This window comes from Hyperoodon ampullatus, assembly GCF_949752795.1.
Source record: "Hyperoodon ampullatus genome assembly, chromosome: 9".
NCBI classification, from domain to species: domain Eukaryota; kingdom Metazoa; phylum Chordata; class Mammalia; order Artiodactyla; family Ziphiidae; genus Hyperoodon; species Hyperoodon ampullatus.
The window spans coordinates 50235980-50254310 of record NC_136922.1 but is presented as its reverse complement, the minus strand read 5'-3'; the positions used below and the strand labels follow the sequence as shown (position 1 = coordinate 50254310).

General features: G+C 37.0%; 1 protein-coding gene across 6 annotated transcripts in view; it reads left to right on the top strand.

Annotated features, from left to right (window-relative positions):
* The window catches only part of PPP1R9A (protein phosphatase 1 regulatory subunit 9A), a gene marked incomplete at both ends in the record, with an annotated part of 293236 nt that overhangs the window by 195486 nt on the left and 79419 nt on the right, over window positions 1–18331 (top strand). For 2 of the 6 annotated variants that reach the window (XM_079711707.1, XM_079711706.1), the window contains one exon: window positions 2727–2792. The exons of the other annotated variants lie outside the window; for them this stretch is intronic. In XM_079711707.1, the coding sequence (XP_079567833.1) occupies window positions 2727–2792 (66 nt within the window). The remainder of the gene's footprint in view (window positions 1–2726; window positions 2793–18331) is intronic. 6 annotated transcript variants of the gene reach the window in all.

Here is an 18331-nt window from a genome sequence, read left to right as displayed (position 1 = left end):
AGACTGATGGGTCTGTCTTTTTAGGCACACACAGAGTAACTGGGGAACAAGAGATGCTGGAAGGAAGATTCCTGTTTTGGCTTATGGAGTTTCTTGTAATACTTAGGTTCTGTAATTCTTTGTTCTATATTTCTAATAATAGGGGGATTGAAAACTTGCAGAATTATTTTACTATAGGTAAATACTTAATTCAGAAGTAGCCTATGAAGATAGGGCTTAAAGGGAAGAATAGCTAAGTATACAACTATTTTACAAAAAAAACAGAGTTTAGCTTTAGGTTAAACTTTTTCTTCTGTCTGTAAGTTGTAGAAATAGAAAGCAGGTGCTTGCTATTATGCTACTCCAAGTAACCTTCACTTTATTGAAAAGGTCAAGGAACCCTTTCCCATTGTTTCTTTCTCTCTCGTGTTCCTCTCTGACGTACCTTTTTCCCTTTCTTGTGTGTTACACACTGCCTCACCAAAGCATGCCCAACTAAAACCTACCATTAATTTTCTGTGCACCGGAGAGATGAAAACTCTGCAAATAGTAAAAATCTACTTTTGTGTACACATGTTTATTTACTTGATTAAATTCATTTTTTACTAATTTTTTACTATCTGGTTACAATTTAACCAGATATTGTTAAATTGATTGATCTGAGTGTTATGTCCTTATTTTTTATTTATTCTCTCTCTGTGTTAATGAAAAGTGAAAGACATAATGGAAATGAGAAGAACCAATATTTGTTATCCAGTGAGTAAATGGTCCTTGAATAATTGATTTAATTTTATATGTAATTGAACAATTTATTGATTTACATATCTTTGTTAACCCTGAGTTGTGTAATCAATCACTTGGTTTCTTATTTTTCTTATCATTTATAGAATCATCCTATGATTTCAAAGTTAGAATCGTTTTTATTTGATAATATCCCCTGTGACATTCCCTGGGCCAGCCAGGAAAACCTCTAATTAAATGCAGAACAACCATGTTCATCCAACTAATTTCCAGAGCCAGCACTTAGATCAGCTTTGTCTACCGAAGAATGGATAGCTCTGGTTTTGGTCAAATAATCCAAGGTTGATTCTAACTTGGAACCTGTCACATTGACAGAGGGGAGTTGCTTGCTTGAATTGCCTACAGGGAAAACATTGCAATGTGAGAAATATATCTTGAAATTGTAAAAGTTCAGTGGGTGTCTTACCAGAACCATATTTAGGATTAAGAATACCTTACTATGTATTGTGCATGCTTACATATATCTGTTGTAATGTTTTAAGAAATTATAAATCATACTCCAGTAGAATTTAAAACATATAGATAATACCCAAACTTCATTTAAATTTCTGAATTTTCTGTTTTTTTTCCTTCAAATATTTAAACTAGAATAGAGTTTAAAGTAAGTAAACACCCAGTTCAGTTTGAATTGCATTCCTGTTTCTGTTCATTCTGTGTTAAACATTATGATTTTTTTAAAAAGTTAAAATGGCTCTGCCTAAAGGCTGAAAAATAAAAGGGAGGATCCTATAAAGAAGAGGGAGGTATAAATCTGAACCACTGAAAAATTTTAAACGTAGATCTGAATATATCTGTGATTGAGTGATGGTACTTCTGGATTTATAGAATTATTGTTCATTTCTTTTTCTTTCTTTCTTTCCTTCTTTTTTTTTTTTTTTTTTTTTAAACAATCTGAAAGGTAACCATGGAGGATTTCAGTAAATCCCTCAGACAGTCAGCACTATCCCACGAAATTCTGGGGGTATGGTAAATTTTTCAACTAGATTTTATTTTCAATAACAAGTTTAATTTCCATTCATACGCCACAGTTATCAATGTTTACCTTTTAATGGTGAGATGATGTAATTCTGGTATATGTTTTGTGTAGCATAGGTCATGTATGTATATTTTGGGTATCTGTTTCTATCAAAGAGCCATATGCAATGTGAAACACTGTGGGCTCAGACTGGAAATGAAGTATGAACTGGTACTGTACCACTTTTTAAAATTAGAAAGTATATAATGGTCGTTCACATTAAAATGAATTATTTTACATACTTTTAAAATTATATGATTATTTTGGTCTTGCTTCTTTAAATATAATATTTATTACACTTTAAAGTCTTAGAGTATAGATGGCATTTCAAAGCCACTTTGTGTAGTAGTTCAAAGCAAGATTAATCATCACTCCAGAAACCGAGGCTCCTTCTCTTAAAATATAATTTAATCTTTCTTTCATAATTTGTTTTTATTACTAGAAATTATTATTAACAACTGTATCATGACAACATTATTTTTTTAGAATCTTTTAAAGTATTGAATACCATTTAGAGCAACTGCCTACATGGATATGCATTTTTATTGCTTGTGTTAATATGTAATAATTAGAGGCAGAAATACAATGGAAGCTATGGTTTGCATGTGCTAAAGGTTTACAACAATGTCATTTTTATGTGAAAAGCATTAAAGGGATAACATTAAACTTGACTCATGCTGTTTGCTGTCCCTGTCTGGAAGCAGCTGGTGTCGTGTGAACAAGAGACTGCAGTTATTATGGATGGCCTTTTAGTAATGTGAACTGGCTTTATGCTGTGTGTATAGGGCTAAGAAACTAAGCGTTAGGGGCATTAGTTCTTGAAAGTTCATGTTACAGCAAGCACTGGAACTTCAGTGTTTTTTCTCTCATTAGGCTGCTCTCTCTAGTGGGGGAAAAAGCCTTTTTTAATTTTTGTTGTCAACCATTTTAGAACACTGTGGCTGAATTGCAAGGAGTGTCTGGCAACTGCAATAACAATAACAACTATTTCCTTAAGGTTTGTTTTTTGGTGGAAAATAATGCTTATCTGTACCTTCCTGCTTTCATGTGTGAAGTTAAATATTCTATGTGTCTTATTAACTAGCTCTGTGCTTGGAAGAACTTCTCTAGAGCCATGTGTTTTGTATGTTGAATAATAGTTTGAAAATAACCAATTGAAAAATAATTAACTCTGAAACATAGCACATATTTTAGGCACAGTTTCTGCAATTTGGACTCACTTCCTAATATTTAACTATGGATGTTTTAAACCCCTAACATTTTAAATATTTTGTGATTTATATTAAAGGGAAGAAAAAGATGTCCAACAACAGAGCTGTATGATGTTCATAAAATATAACGTACACGGTGACTTATATTGTCTTTAAATCCAGTGATTATTTTTTTAGAAAAGGATCGTTTGATACAAAGTTCTTAATTTTTCAAAAAACTAAATATATATATATTTAAATTATAATAGTACTTGTTTGCACAATTTATATGGTAGGCATACTAAAATGTGTAAAAAGATTTTACACTTTAAATCATAAACTAATTCTCACTATCTTTAGCTGCCAGTAACAGCGATAGAATAACTTAGAAATGGAAAGTCAGGTATATTTAAAAGGGAGATTGCTTTATGGTGATTAGAGGAGCCAGAAGAATAGAAGAAGTACAAAACAAGAAAAACAGCTTGTTTACAGACTCCAGTTTGACTGGACCTTTAAAATTATTTAATTTAATTATGTCCTTTGGTTTGTGATCCCCAAATCTATAGTAGTGGTCATTGTAATTGAAACCCAGAATCATAAGGTGCTTGGAAGACATTCAGTTAAAGACTGTATCCATTCTTGGTCTTACCTAAGCAGTGTACACATGCATGTGTGCACACGCACATATACACCCACATAAATACGCTATCCCCAGGAGGCGGACATCTTCCTCTACTTGAAAGGTCCTCTCTAGAAATATTCTTTGTGTATAGAAACATTATTATTTATAACATGGAGCAGAGACAGGAAGATGTGCAATGTAAAGGGAAATCAGAAGTTAGGATAGAAACCTTTGCCTAAATAATGCCATCTTTTTGTAGCTCATTTTTTTAGTTTTATTTTGTTTATCATAATTCAAGTGATTTGAATATGTTTTCTTATTTTCTTTCCAACTACCACATTGTCATATTAATTCATGAGCCAAATACGAAATATCAGATACACTTTATCAAGTACTTCTAAGCCATTAAATTCCTCTGAGATTATAGACTTTGTACTTTCTAGAAACCATGCTAGAACAATTCAGTGATGAACCGCAGAGTTTGCAGTGTTACAGAAATGTCACAGAAACAAACACAAATGACAGCATTTTTCCAAATTTAAAAACATTTATAAATTGAATATACTTTTTTACCAGAAAGCTCTAAAATGCTAAAATGCATAGTGAGAGATGGGCCTTATTAGCCTGGGAAACTGACTAACTTTCCAGTGGGCCATAAGGATCCTGTGGTTTCCCATGCCTTTGCTCCTCCTGTTTTCTCTACCTTGAATGTCATTCCATACACTCTTTGTTGCTATTTTGTGCCCACTAATCCTGTTCACCTTTCAGGGCTCTGTTTAGATTTCGTCTGTCTCCTCCAAAAAGCTTTCCTGGGCTCTCTCAGCTGGGCTGAGGGCCCTTTCTTAATTGAGTCAGTAGCACCTTGTGTATCGCTCTCTATCATTTTTTACCCATAAACTTGTAATGTCTTCAATGACAGGTCCGATAGCTGGTTGATTTTTAATACATACAGGGATGAGCACAGCACTGGGCAGATTAGAGGAAGCCAAGAAATTGAACTGACTTGAATCACTCAAAGGATATTAAGATGAAAAGTGGAGAGTAGAGTTAAATGAGGAGAATGAAATTTAGTTAGGAACATAATCTGAAATAGTGAAGGAAGAATGGCATAGAATACGGGGATAAAAGAAATGTCAAACCTAGTTAGACTAGAGATTGAAGATAGGGAAAGGGCTGAAGGAATAAGCTGTACTTGTCTTTGGCACTTTGGGGTTTAGCACCGTTCTGTGGGCTTTTGCTACCATATTTTAATTGTTTTGAGAGACCGTGAATTTACAAGAAGATCCTATCTCTATCACACTGCACCAAAATCTTCTGCATGTAAAACCAAAAAAATAAATATGCATATTTCATTCCTTGAAAACCTTTAGGACCTTAGAATGGCAACCTGGTGACTCACATTGACATGACTTTTTAGTCATAAGTGAATAAACATGTAGTAGAAATAGAATAGTTGAAATGGCCTAAATGATGCCAAGATCAATACTGCATAGATAACCATCTTCTCCTGCCCATTGTATTAACTTAGAAATAGCCTTCAATCATAGAAATACATTTTCATCAGCAGGAAAAACTAAATGGTGACCTGACCAAGGACTGACGTCCTAAAGATGCCTTACTGTGGAGGTTTGCCTGGTCTGATAAGGGCTCCATTTATTTTAAACTGATATTGATGCTAGTAAGGGTGGTGGTAAAAACTCTTAATTGATTTTTGAAATTCTGGTTTTTAAAGGGGTTTTTGAAAATTATTTTATTGACATAGAACAAAATGTGCAGATTTTTAGTGTGTAATTTGATAATTTTTATTACTATATATCCATATTTCACATATTAAAATCAATATTAATGAATAATTTATATACAATAAAGTGCACCAGTTTCAAATGTGTTTAGGTTAACAATGTGATGAATAACCACCACCACAATAAAGATACAGAACATTTTCATTACCTCAAATAGTTCCCTTATAGAACTTTGCAGTCACTGTCAGCCCCAAAAAAGCATTCAGTCTGCTTTCTGACACTATAATTTTGTCAATCGTAGAATGTCATATGAATGGAATCATAAAGTACATACTTTTTAATGTCTGGCTTCTTTCATATCTCTATCATAATGTCATACTTATCCTAAGTGTTCTCTATATTATGATTATACTGTAATTGGTGTTGCTTTGGGTTATAATAGAAAAAGCCCACGGCCCACCCAAAGTGCAATTCTAATTGAAGAACTCCATCGTAAAGCTAGAGCCCCATGGGCTACATTCCAGGTAGATTAACTACTCAAATGTGAAAAGCAAAACTAAAAAATTTAGAAGACAGTGTACAAGAATATCTTTATGACTTCAGTGTAAGAAATGGTTCATTACGTTAAGGAACACTTAAGAAAAGCAAATCCATAAAGGAAACAATTGAGAAAATTGACATTAAGATTAAGAACTTCTATTCATCAAAAGAATGCCTTTGTGAAAGCAAAAAGACATACCAGAAGCTGGAAGAAAATATTTGAAAACTAAATAACTGAAAGAGAATTATCTAAAAAGTCCTCCATGAGCCAGTGGGAAAGACTGCTTATGGGCTATTGGCTATTGAATAGTCATATCGTAGCAGAAGAAATCTCAGTGGCCAACGAACACATGAAAAGATGCCCAAACATATTAGGAATCAAAATGTAACATTAAAAACCAAAATGAAATACTATTTCCTACCTACTAAATTGATTTAAATCGGATATTTTAAGTTTTGGTGGGGATAAGGAGTAAAAGGAACTCTTATTCTCTGCAGTAGGAGTATAAATAGGCCCATTCACCTTGAAAAACAATTTGGCATTATCTAGTAGAGTTGACTCAACAATTATATTTCTTACTAAACACCTTAGTAAAATTCTTAAATTCATGAGGTGTAAGACATGTATAATATCATTCTTGTAATAGAAAAGAATTGGATACAACTGACATCTCTATCAAGAAGAGAATGGGTAAATATATTGTAGTATATTCATTCAGTGGAATGATACACAGAAGTTGTTTCTGCAGTTCACAACAGTTAGAGGAATTTCAGGAGCATACCATTAGAAGGAGAAAGGCACAGAAGAACACATGATTCCATTTATATGAAGTTTAAAATCATGTAAAAATTAATGATACATTGTTTAGTCATTAAAAAAATATAGTAAAACTAAAGAACAACAAGAATAATAAAATTGAGCAGAATTATTCCGAAGGGCAGGTGACTAAAATAGAATCAGGGAGGCACACAGAGAGGATTATAATTGAAATGTAGTGGTACTGCTCTGTTTCTTAAGTTGTTAGTTAATCGGTGGTGGTTACATCATTATTCATTATACTTTTTGTATATTTCATAAATACTCTTTGTGTCAACTCAATATTTAATGAAGAAAACGAAAATCTGCCATGTCCAATTGCTTATGTTTAATAGTTATGTGGATATAAAGTGAATATGACATGATTCCTCCTCTCCAGGGGCCTATAAAATGACTTGAGACTCTGTGTCTCAAAGTGGGACTCTCATAGTACTTCTTTAAGATTGCAGATTTCTCCACTCTGCCTCACACCTGCTGGAACAGAATATGCATTGTAAATAGCCTAGGGTAATGGGAGTTTGTGGGAAGGGTTAGACGCAATCGGAGCTGGAGTTGTCCAGTTTAAAGATGCCAGGAAAACTGACGTAAAGACTTTTGAGTCCTGGTATTGCAGACACTTCTCAAGAAGAAATTGCTTCCACAAACCACCAGATAGCCATAATGAGGAAAGGAGTAAAATTATTCTCCCTCAAAGGAAATTATAAGTTTGAGATTATATTTATTATTAATCTGTAGATAATCCATAGAAATACCATCAATAATATTTTTGTTGGTTTTACTTTTTTGTTTACTATAAATTCTGTAGCTGTAACTTCTGCTTCTATGTGATAATCACCATTTTTGCAATCATATGAGTCAATTTTTATATGAATACACCATATTTTCCAAGATTCAATTCATTGTATGATTAAAGAATTATTAAGATAATAATAACATGTGCCACTTGGTCAGTGTAGTTGCTCTCTTCTGCAGATTAAAGATTTAGGGAAATACAAATCTCTTAGCCTCTTCCCACAGTCCTGCTGGCATCAGAATAAGTGCTTCATTGTTTCCTTGGCAAGTAAAATGAAACTCAAGGAAGGCTGCCAATTTGAAATTGCAATGTGACATTTGAATACAGAGGTCTACTTTGGTCTGTTGACTGTTTAGTTCTGGATCTCAGTGGGAAAAATAGGGATCACTGGTTCCCTCCTCATGTAGAATATATTTATCAGAGATTTAAAGACAGTGGCATTTATGTCTTAGTAAGTAGCTATCATTTATTAAGAGGAATTGATTTAGGAATATTGAGTCATAGAAAAATATAGTTTATACTCCCAAGAAGCTTGCTATTTTGCTGTGGAAGCGATAATATATATGGAAAAGAATTTAAATAATTTTCAAGGCAATCTGTCAAAAGGCCAGATAACCATAGTATAAAAGAATCATCACAACAAAGGACATACAAAAGTAAAAGCATGAATTTGAGATTTGTGGTTTCAATTTTTATTTGCAAGAAGTTGTTTGTTGTTATTGTTTATTTGTTTTCTGTAACTAAGAAGCTGGGCCAATATTAGGTGTGCTCAAGAAATAAAAAGACTAGTTTACCTGCAGAGCTGAGTATATAGAAAGGAATAATGGTTGGAAAGTCTTTGAAAAGGTAAACTGAATAATATTGTAGGGACTTCAAAAATCAGCTGACTTTCTAGACATTTTTTCCATTAAATAATAATCGGGGTAAAGGGAAATAAGGTTTCTGTGCTTCATTTGAGCGGGTAAAGTGTCAACACCAGAAGACTCTGATAAGTAAAAAAAAAAAAATTAGGAAACAATTCTCCCCAAGGCTCTAACATTTCTGAGGCATTGACTGCCCTTTGTTCTAGACTATCCAAGTGTTTATATAGATAACAGTCTTGGAAGATACAGGTAGACTTTCCCTCTGGAGCAAGGACAGTAATACTGCCTGTTAAGAAAGATGCAGGTTACCAGGCATGTCTGAGTGTCTCTACTGACATGCCTGCATGTGCAGGAATCCTCTGGCTCTCTTATCACTCTTTGGAAATTGTGGCTTGAGATACCAACACAAAAATTGTGTTACAAAAATCAACTAGTATGAAGACCCATTCTGGGTTAGAAGAAGGTCTTGACCTTGTTCAGACAGCAGTTACAGGGATACATACTGACACTGAGCATGAAAGGAAGGAATTTGTCATTGTCATAGTCAAAAGCCTGGTAAATCCTTAAAACTTTGGCTGGTTCACTGGGGAGATTATGGGACAAGGAACATAATGCTAGTTAAGGAGAAATAGCAACAGTTGAGCTGCCTTTTGACTCAACCCCTCCTGCAGTTTACCATGCCAACTTTAGATTCACTCAGACGGTAAAATGTCGTGAAGCTTTTTGCAGTGGGTCTTGACTGCTATAAGGGAAGATTTCTGTCAGGGAGATTTCTTTCAGATTGACAAACTCCTGTGGGAAACCATGGATGAATATTTGGGTCCTAACTGGTCTATAATGCTGATAAAAGTAACTCACCAGAGAATGAGACACTATTTTGTTCAAAACAATCTGGATAAATTCTTTCAGTCAGCATTAACCACTTGAAAAGCGTCCCCATCCCTTATGTTCACACTACACTTATGACTGGACTCCAGATTGAGATGGACTCCATAACAGAGTCCCTGTTGTAGGAGTCAAGGATAAGGCTTCTGAGTCAAAAACTCCCTGAAGCTAAATTGGTTCTATCAGTAATGATGACTCACCCTACATAGTGCTTTAGGTGGACCACAGACATTGGAAGTTTGGTTAAAACATATTAACCACTGCACTGCTCAAAACTGAAAATGCGCTATTACTTATTACATGAAATTGAATGATTGAATCAACTGAATAATTGGAAATGAATTATTACGGCACCTTATTACAGGCACAGAGCTTCTCTCTGCCCCCGTGCCCCTTGATGTCCCCTCTTACTACCCTAACCTCAGCTGCTTTTAGGAGAAAGATGATGAGGGGTCAGGCTAAGATAGATCTCATTGTCCTCCAGAGAGATCAAATGCTATATGAACCCCTTGAATATACTGGGAAACTTTGGGAGGGGAGGCACTCAAACTTTATGGTTCTGTGGACACTGGCTCACCAGTCAGCATCTCACTTGATCCCGTAGTGAGAAAGAATATCCAGATTCAACTGATGTGGTTTGGGCAGAGTCCAAAGCAGGAAGGAAAGCTGAAGAGGCCTTTAAAGGGTGGATGGGACTCTTTTGGCAGGTGCAGTGTAAAGCTGTTATGCTTCCGCTGCTAAATCTGCAGTGGAATTGATTTCTTATATGCCTGCAGTTTTTTGTGCCATTAGTGACAGTGGAGATTCTCCCACTCAAGGATTGCCACATATAGAGAAGTGATAGTAGGATATGTAGATGACTCTCCCTGTTTTATTCCAGGTGGTCCAGTAGAAACAATATAGAATCGCAGGAAGAGAAGGGTAAATCGCAGTTTATTTAAACACTTAATGTCTGCCAGAATACTCAGGCCGTTTCTCAACACAACACTGCATGCCTGATGCAGCAACCAAAGAAAGAGGAGATGGGGCAGCTATTAACCTCCTACTAAGCTCTTATGGAAACTGAAGCTGAATGCTTGACCCATGGAGGCCTTGTCACTCTCTGGCCTAATATTCTCAGTTTGATGTGGGTCAACTTGACCTCACTGATCAATAAGGTTGGAAGGGCCCAACAGACTTTGCTTGTCAAATGGAAATGAGAGATTCAAGAAAGCTGCTAGCCTGGCCCAGCAGCATCTTAGATTTACATGAACGAATAGCAGCTTTTTATTTGGGGGGAACTATCTGCTACTATCCTCCTGAAACAAGGCCTCTAGCTCAATGAGGCCTTTGGTTCATAGAGGTTTCCTTAAATGCCTGGGCTTGTTTCACTGATGGTTCAGCCAAGCTGTCCAATTCCATCTGCTAGGCTTTCCAACCTCAGCACTAGCTATGCAGACCCAAAAATGAACATGGTCACTTTGCTCATTGGGCAGAATAACTCTGGCCAGTACTCCCCTTGATGAACCTTGTGATATTTTTACTGACTTTTGAGCTGCTGTCAACAGCCTGTTGGTCTGTCACTTGGAAAATTACAGATTAAAGTTGAGGATGGCAAACTATAGAAACAAATTGTGGCAACTGATCAAACTCTTGAGACTTTTCATGAAGCTTAGGGGTAGTCATAAGAGGCCTTCATGTATTAAAAGAAACACTGTAATTATCAGATCATGTAGCCCTCAGAAGACATTAGAGGTCCCTCCGAAGTGAGGCTGTTCTTAGCTAATCGAGGTTGCTTTCCTGGGGGATAGCTGACTTTTTATTTATATGCAATTATTCTTAGGTTTGGAGTCATTTAATTAGATAAGGTGGTTCACAATTTGTTCTAAACTTTAGGTGATGTTATCAATGACACCACTTCTATCCTGGAAGGCATTCAGGTTGACCTCAACTCACTGGCCAGGGTTGTTATGGGTGATAGAATCGCCCTGAACCCTAGATTTCCTCCTGTGGTCCAATGCCTAGTCTGTGCAATCACTGATACCTCCTGCTATACCTGGATTAATACCTTAGACCAAGTGGAAAACTCAATGAAGAAGCTTAAGGAGAAAGCCACCTGGATTTCTAAGGTAGACCCTGATGGTGTATGGGATTTGTTTAGCCAGTAGAGTCTGGAAGCCTGGGGAGTATGGTTGATCTCAGTACTGCAAGTTGGGCTCATTCTGCTGTTTGGAGTTCTTTTAATAGTAGTTTTAATTATATGCTGTGAGACAGACTGAACAGTTTTGGTCCTAGCCAGTCTTGGTCACACTTATCAGTGTAGTCAAGGGAATGTCATACTCATGGAAAAATTCACCAGTTGTCAAGATAGTGTAGAAATGAGGGTGGATATTGTTGGGAGACAATTCCCCCATGGCTTTCTCACTTCTCTGCATGTCTTGTGACCAGAGGCATGTTGGCCTTGGCCTTTGTTTCAGATTATTTTTTCAATGGTATTTGTATAGTGAACAACCTTGGAAAATAGAGATAGTATCTCTCTTCAGGGTAGGTGACAGACTTGCTTACCACCTATTATAAAAAATTTGAGTTTCCTAATCTCAAAATTCTTAACAAAAGAGTTTTATGGTCACAGCTGCTGCTTCGTTTTTAGACCATGACAGTATCCTGGATTTGAACTTTGTTTGGAAGCCATTTCTTAATTTTAGAATCAAGACTTTCAAAACCATCAAGTCTTGGTTCCTTTCTGTTCAACAGTCCTCTCAATTGATCTCTGTTTGTCATATTTTAGTAGAAGCAGCAGGAAGAAATCAGGCAGCGCCTTCAGCACTTTGTTTGGAAATCTACTTCCCTGGCTCGCTCAGTTCAGTAGGGATATTTCCTACATTTTCCTTACAGAAGGTGATAATGTGGCAAAGCTTTCTGCCACTACACAGCAAGGATCCCCCTTCCAGATCTCCACTTACAGTCTTTTCAAGGCAATTTAGGCTGCTTTAACATACTCTTCACAATTCTTCCTGCCAGGGCTTCCCTGGTGGTGCAGTGGTTGAGAGTCCGCCTGCTGATGCAGGGGATACGGGTTCGTGCCCCGGTCCAGACTTCCCTGTTTTTCTATATTTGTTATGGCAGTACCCCCTTTCTATTGCTCTATAACGAATTACCCCCAAAACTCAGCAACTTAAAATAAGAAGTATTCACACGTTACAGTATCTGTGGGTCAGTTTACCTGGATACCTCTGACTCAATATCTCTTGCAAGGCCAAAAATAAGGTTTCAGCCAGAGCTGCAGTCATATACACGCTCAACTGGAGGAAGATCTGCTTCCAAGCCCACTCACAGCTGTTGGCAGAATGCAGGAGATCTACTTCCAAGCTCCCTCACGTGCCTTTTGGCAAGCCTCAGGTCCTTGCTGGCTGTTGGCCGGAAACATCAGTTCCTTGTGATGTGCGCCTCTCCATGGGGCCACATACAACATGGTGGCTTGTTTTTGAAGAGCAAGAAGACAAAAGAGACGCCAGTCACAGTTTTTTGTAAACTAATCTTAGAAGTGACACCCCATCACTTTTGTTGTATGTGCTTGTTAGAAGTGAGTCTGTAGGGACTTCCCTGGTGGCGCAGTGGTTAAGACTCTGCCTGCCAATGCAGGGGACACGGGTTTGAGCCCTGGTCTGGGAAGATCCCACATGCTGCGGAGCAACCAAGCCTGTGACCACAACTACTGAGCCTGCGCTCTACAGCCCACGAGCCACAACTATTGAGCCCGTGTGCCACAACTACTGAAGCCTGTGCGCCTAGAGCCCATGCTCCGCAACGAGAGAAGCCACCACAATGAGAAGACCACGCACTGCAACGAAGAGTAGTCCCAGCTCGCCACCGCTAGAGAAAGCCCGCGTGCAGCAACGAAGACCCAACACAGCCAAAAATAAAAAATAAATTAATTAGGAAAAAAAAAGAAGTGAGTCTGTAGATCCAGTCCCCATTCAAGGGAAAGGATTATACAAGAGCATGATTGCCCAGGAAGAAGGGATCATTAGGGGTCATTTTAGAGCCTGCCTACCAGAGTGCTAAAGAGAGTCCCTGCTTTGAGGAGTATACTTTTGAAAAGGAAGGGAGAAAAAAACTAAAAAAAAAACTTTAAAACTCTGTAACATCTAATTCTGATTTTTGAATGGTCTACCACAATTGCTGTAACAATTTTAAGAAGGGAAAAATGAGTTTGAATTGTTACAGAAGATTTTATAGGCAAATCTTACATCTATCTGGTCAGAATTTTAGGAAGAATAATTTGCCAGCAGTATTATCAGTGACCTGAGGCACTGAGCATCTGAAGGCAGGGAACACAAGAGGCCTTATGAGTAATCAGGATAGAGATTTTAGATGTTTCTTGATTTGGCAACTAGACAGTAAGAATGGAGTGCAATGTCAGAAAACATTCTGAGAACAAATACTGACAAAGTTTTGAATGACTTGATAAATGAGAGAAATGAATATATATCTTGGGCTATCATGTTGGATGTTTTACATATTTTATTTCTTTGAATCCTCTCAATACCTATGAGATTGGTATCTTTTGAACCATTTTATAGAAGAGGAGATCACAGAAGATACAAGCTAAATGGCTTGCCCACTATCATACAGCTGTGACTTTTTTTTTTCTCTTTTGGGGCCCTGGTCTCTCCAGCCCCCAAGCCATCCTCTTTTTTTGTTGTACTGTTCTGTGGCATTGTCCTGGAGAAACGAGGGACAGTGAAAATAATCGTAGTCATAAAGTCATCTTGTCATTTAGCATATTCTAGGCACTGTGATCAATACTTTGAATATATCATTACGAGAAATTCTCCCAACCACCTTATGAAGAAGGTGCTGTTATTCCCAGTGATGAGAAAAGAGACTAAGTAGCCCAACACTACAAAATCAGGACACAGAAGTCAACTGACAGAAAATGGAAAGAGAGATGCCTTTGCAGAGAAGGGGATGCTTTTGCTGAAAACCATCTGGATGGTTGGCACAGACTTAGGAATTTTAAACATTAAAGTGTTAGCTTGAGGTCTTTCTCCTCCAGAGAAAAAGCAGCTCTCTTCTGTTCTCCCACAGAACTGAGTCTGAAAATATATATAACCAAATTCAATTCCAGTAAACAAACTCCAACAAAAACTGCGTAATTAAGGCTATTTTTATGATTAGCACCATTTAGTTTCCCTGAATTTACCAGAACAAACATTGCTGCAGCAAAAATTACTGCTAATGGTTGAACCTAACAACAAGAGAAAATCCCCAAAAGGGTCATTTAGGCCCCAGCTGCAGCTGTGCTTCACTGTATTTCTTACTTGAAAGCTGAGAATTAACAGGAAAATCAGGCTCTGCTGTGCTGTGCAGATGCGGCTATAACTGTATTAATTCACTCAGCAAACATTTGTTCAGTGCCTACTGTATGCCAAGCAGTGTGCTAGCCACACTGGGATCACAGGGATAGATTATGCCTGGCATTCTCAGGGAACCTGCAGTTGAAAGAAGTTGTTGGGAGGAGGCAGATACAAAAACAGCCAAGCTTCCTGAGTGACAGAAGGCATGCCATGGAAACATAAAGGAGTGAGTTAGAAGAGTTTTATGCCAGCAGCTTCACGGGATGTGCTAAGTAGATGGATATTCATCTTGGACCACTGGGGCAGGAGGGGAGTCGATCAGTGAGGAGAACAGAGGCCTGGACGTTTGCTTGGCCTTGGGTAGAAGCTGGTACCTACTCCAAAACTGGGAATACAAGAAGAGGAGCAGGTTTAGGGAAAGGAAAAGTTTTACTTCAGAAATGACCAGTTTGCTTTTAAAAGATTCATGTGGCAAAGTCTTCTAGTATATTTATGAGACCAAAAGTTAGCAGATGTCTGGTTACGAGATATGATGAAGCCTTTAGCCTGTTGCTACTGTAGTATAAGTACTGCAGCAGCAGCAGCAGTGATCACTTATTTTGAGCATTGCCATGTTCTTGACCTTGTGTTGAACACTCTACAGGTACCATCTAACTTAATGTCATGACAACCTTGTTATACTAAGGAACTATTTTTATCCTCGCTTTATAGATGAGGGAATTGAAACTTAGATCTGAAAACTAACTTTACCAATATCAAGAGCTGAGATTTGAACCCAGGCCTAAGTGACTTCAAAACCAAGATTCTTTAATTGGTCACCACTTAACTCACCACTATAACAGACACTGTCTGTTCCTTCTGTAAAACCTACGCTGAGATCTACAGCCCTCCTGAGTATTCAAGGCTCTAATATGTCTACATGCTTCTGGTCCCACCAGAACTACCAGAAGAGGCAGAACCTGTCAGTTGTACTTAACATTGTAACTATGTATTTTAATAAAATATTAAATCCCCCAATAGCATATGAGTATAAAGGAAATTGTGTCTATGAAAGCAGATAAAATGCTTTGCAAAGATTCAGTAAAGACTGGTAGCTCAAGAAAATTAGATGTGAGAAGGAAACGTAAAAGAGAAAAACCATAAAAATCTAGAGGACCTTAGCACTCATTTTGCCCTGCAAGAATCTTTTTCATCCATTTTAAGACACTGCATTAATTCTGTAGATTATATGCTCTGGTTCTGGTTTATATAAGAAAAAGTGCATGAAATATCAGTCAGCATACCTGTGAGCCAAACCTTTTGAAGGGGACTTCTGTGCGCTTGCCCAGGGTGAGCATATTATGAGAGAAAAGAAGAGGACAGGAACTTTGGAGCTCATTGCAGGCAGGTGCAAGTCTTCAAAGTGAACTGAATGATAATGTTCAAAAATGTGGAGGGTGAATTTCAACACCATAGGATTATGCACCAGGGTTTTTGGTTGGAGAAAAATGAAAGGAATGTATTTCCATCTTTTTTTCTACAAAGCTTTAGTTCTGTAGACTGTAAGCAGGGTAGCATAGAAGAAAGAGCATGGGCTTTGGAATATGTTAGATGTGTAGCTTCAGCAACATAACTAATTGACCTTGGGTAAAGTCTCTGAACCTCTGTTCCTCAAGTTAACACGGTGTAGTAATAACTATATCAGTTTTTTAAGGAAGGTACAGTGGTGGGCACATAGTAAGTTACAAAATAATCACTGTTCTTTTTTTGACCCTTTTTGGGAAGCCATTAAAGAGTATAAGATGTTAATCAAGAAGGTAGACAAGAAGATGAAAAGGCAAGAACTATTTTTGCCTCATTTAAAGTGGATTTGCAGGTTGGCACGAAGAACTTTCAAGAGTCTCCGTTTACTTGAAAGATGCTGAATCTTTTCAGAATAAAGAGATAAAGAGAAGGACCTGGATACCACTGGAAATACTTTGTTGTAGCAACTTTTGGGGGGTAAACATTGTCCATCTTCCTCTGTAAATGTCAGATTCAGTACAATTTAATTTTGAGGTTTATGAAATTCTGCTAACATATCATTCCATGTAATTTATTTTATTTGCAGATTACCATAAAAATAATACCCATTTTCCACAAAAATAAAAGAATCAGAAGAACACATATTCTGAGTCTACCACATGTAACTTTTTAACTTCCTGGTGTTTATGAGGTTCTGTAGTAAATGCACCCTTTATTCTAAAGCCTAGTTAGGATGGGAGTGGTAAATGATCTGTGAGAGAGAATGGCAATGTAATGTTTTTAAACACCCTATCCAGAGTCTCTAGTAAGTAATAAGTAGAGTCAAGACAGTAAAATATACATGTTGTCCTCAGGATGCTTATGAGACTAATTAGAAACAGAAAACATTAGTAAATGGAAAGGTGAAATGAAAGATAAAAAGTTTTAGCAGAATTGCAGGTGATTTGGGTATTGAGGAGAGAGACCGGTAGAGTAAAAAAAAAAAATAAAAGAATCAAAAGAATTATTAATAACTTACATTTATGGAGATAATTTTGATGACTCAAATGGGTAACAAAGCCAGAATTATACTTAGAGGTAAGAATTGTATATATTGTACAAGCCTTATCCTGTTATTCACTAAAAGGAGCATTAAAAAAATAAATGTGATAGAATGCTGCCTTCTCATCAGATGACTTTGCAGTGCATTTTCTTGATATTATTGAAAACTTCCTTAGCAGGTTATAGATATTACCAAGTAAATGAATTGGCGTTCTTGGATTTATTCTTTTAAAAATGTTTGTTAAGATCCTGTTATAGGTTAGGCCCCCTCCTAGGCACATGCTTATGTTCATTCCCTTAGGTATGGTGAAGAAGTATCTATTTTCAAGCTGGCAAAGGGAAATCAAATTGTTCATTTCAACTCTTATGTTTAAAATGTGCTGCACTGTCATCAGACTTTAAATTTAACTTAAGATATTATTGAGTCCTTCATGATAGTCATCAAATTGATTTGATATAGAAGTGAATTTTGTGTTCCTGGCTTAGGCCTTCATAATAAACACCCGGCTTTGCTGCTAGTTGTAACTATAGGTTCAAAAATAAGCACAGAGTTTTATATCTCTAAATCAAAACTTTCATCAGGTTATCTTGAGATTGTACACTTTGCCAGCCTTGCTACATTTCTATTAATTAACATCACTGGGATTCATAAAGTACCTATTAGTTCTAAAAATATGTATAAATAGGAGATGAATTAATTTACAGAATATCAGACAAAAAAATACCAAGTCTGGAATTAGAGCCCTTTTAAGGTTTATAGGAACTAATCATACCACAAATGGAAGCTATCTGGAACCAACCAGCCCCACTGTTCAGCTACCTTGCCCTGCCAGTGCCAAAGACACTTAGAATGGTATTTACAGTTTAGACATTTTCGAACTGGTTTCTTTCTTTCTTTTTTATTATTTTATTTATTTTTATTTTTTTAACATCTTTATTGGAGTATAATTGCTTTACAGTGGTGTGTTAGCTTCTGCTCTGTAACAAAGTGAGTCAGCTATATGTATACGTATATCCCTATATCCCCTCCCTCTTGTGTCTCCCTCCCACCCTCCCTATCCCACCCCTCTAGGTGGTCACAGAGCACCGAGCTGATTTCCCTGTGCTATGCGGCTGCTTCCCACTAGCTATCTATTTTACATTTGGTAGTGTATATATGTCCGTGCCACTCTCTCACTTCGTCCCAGCTTACCCTTCCCTA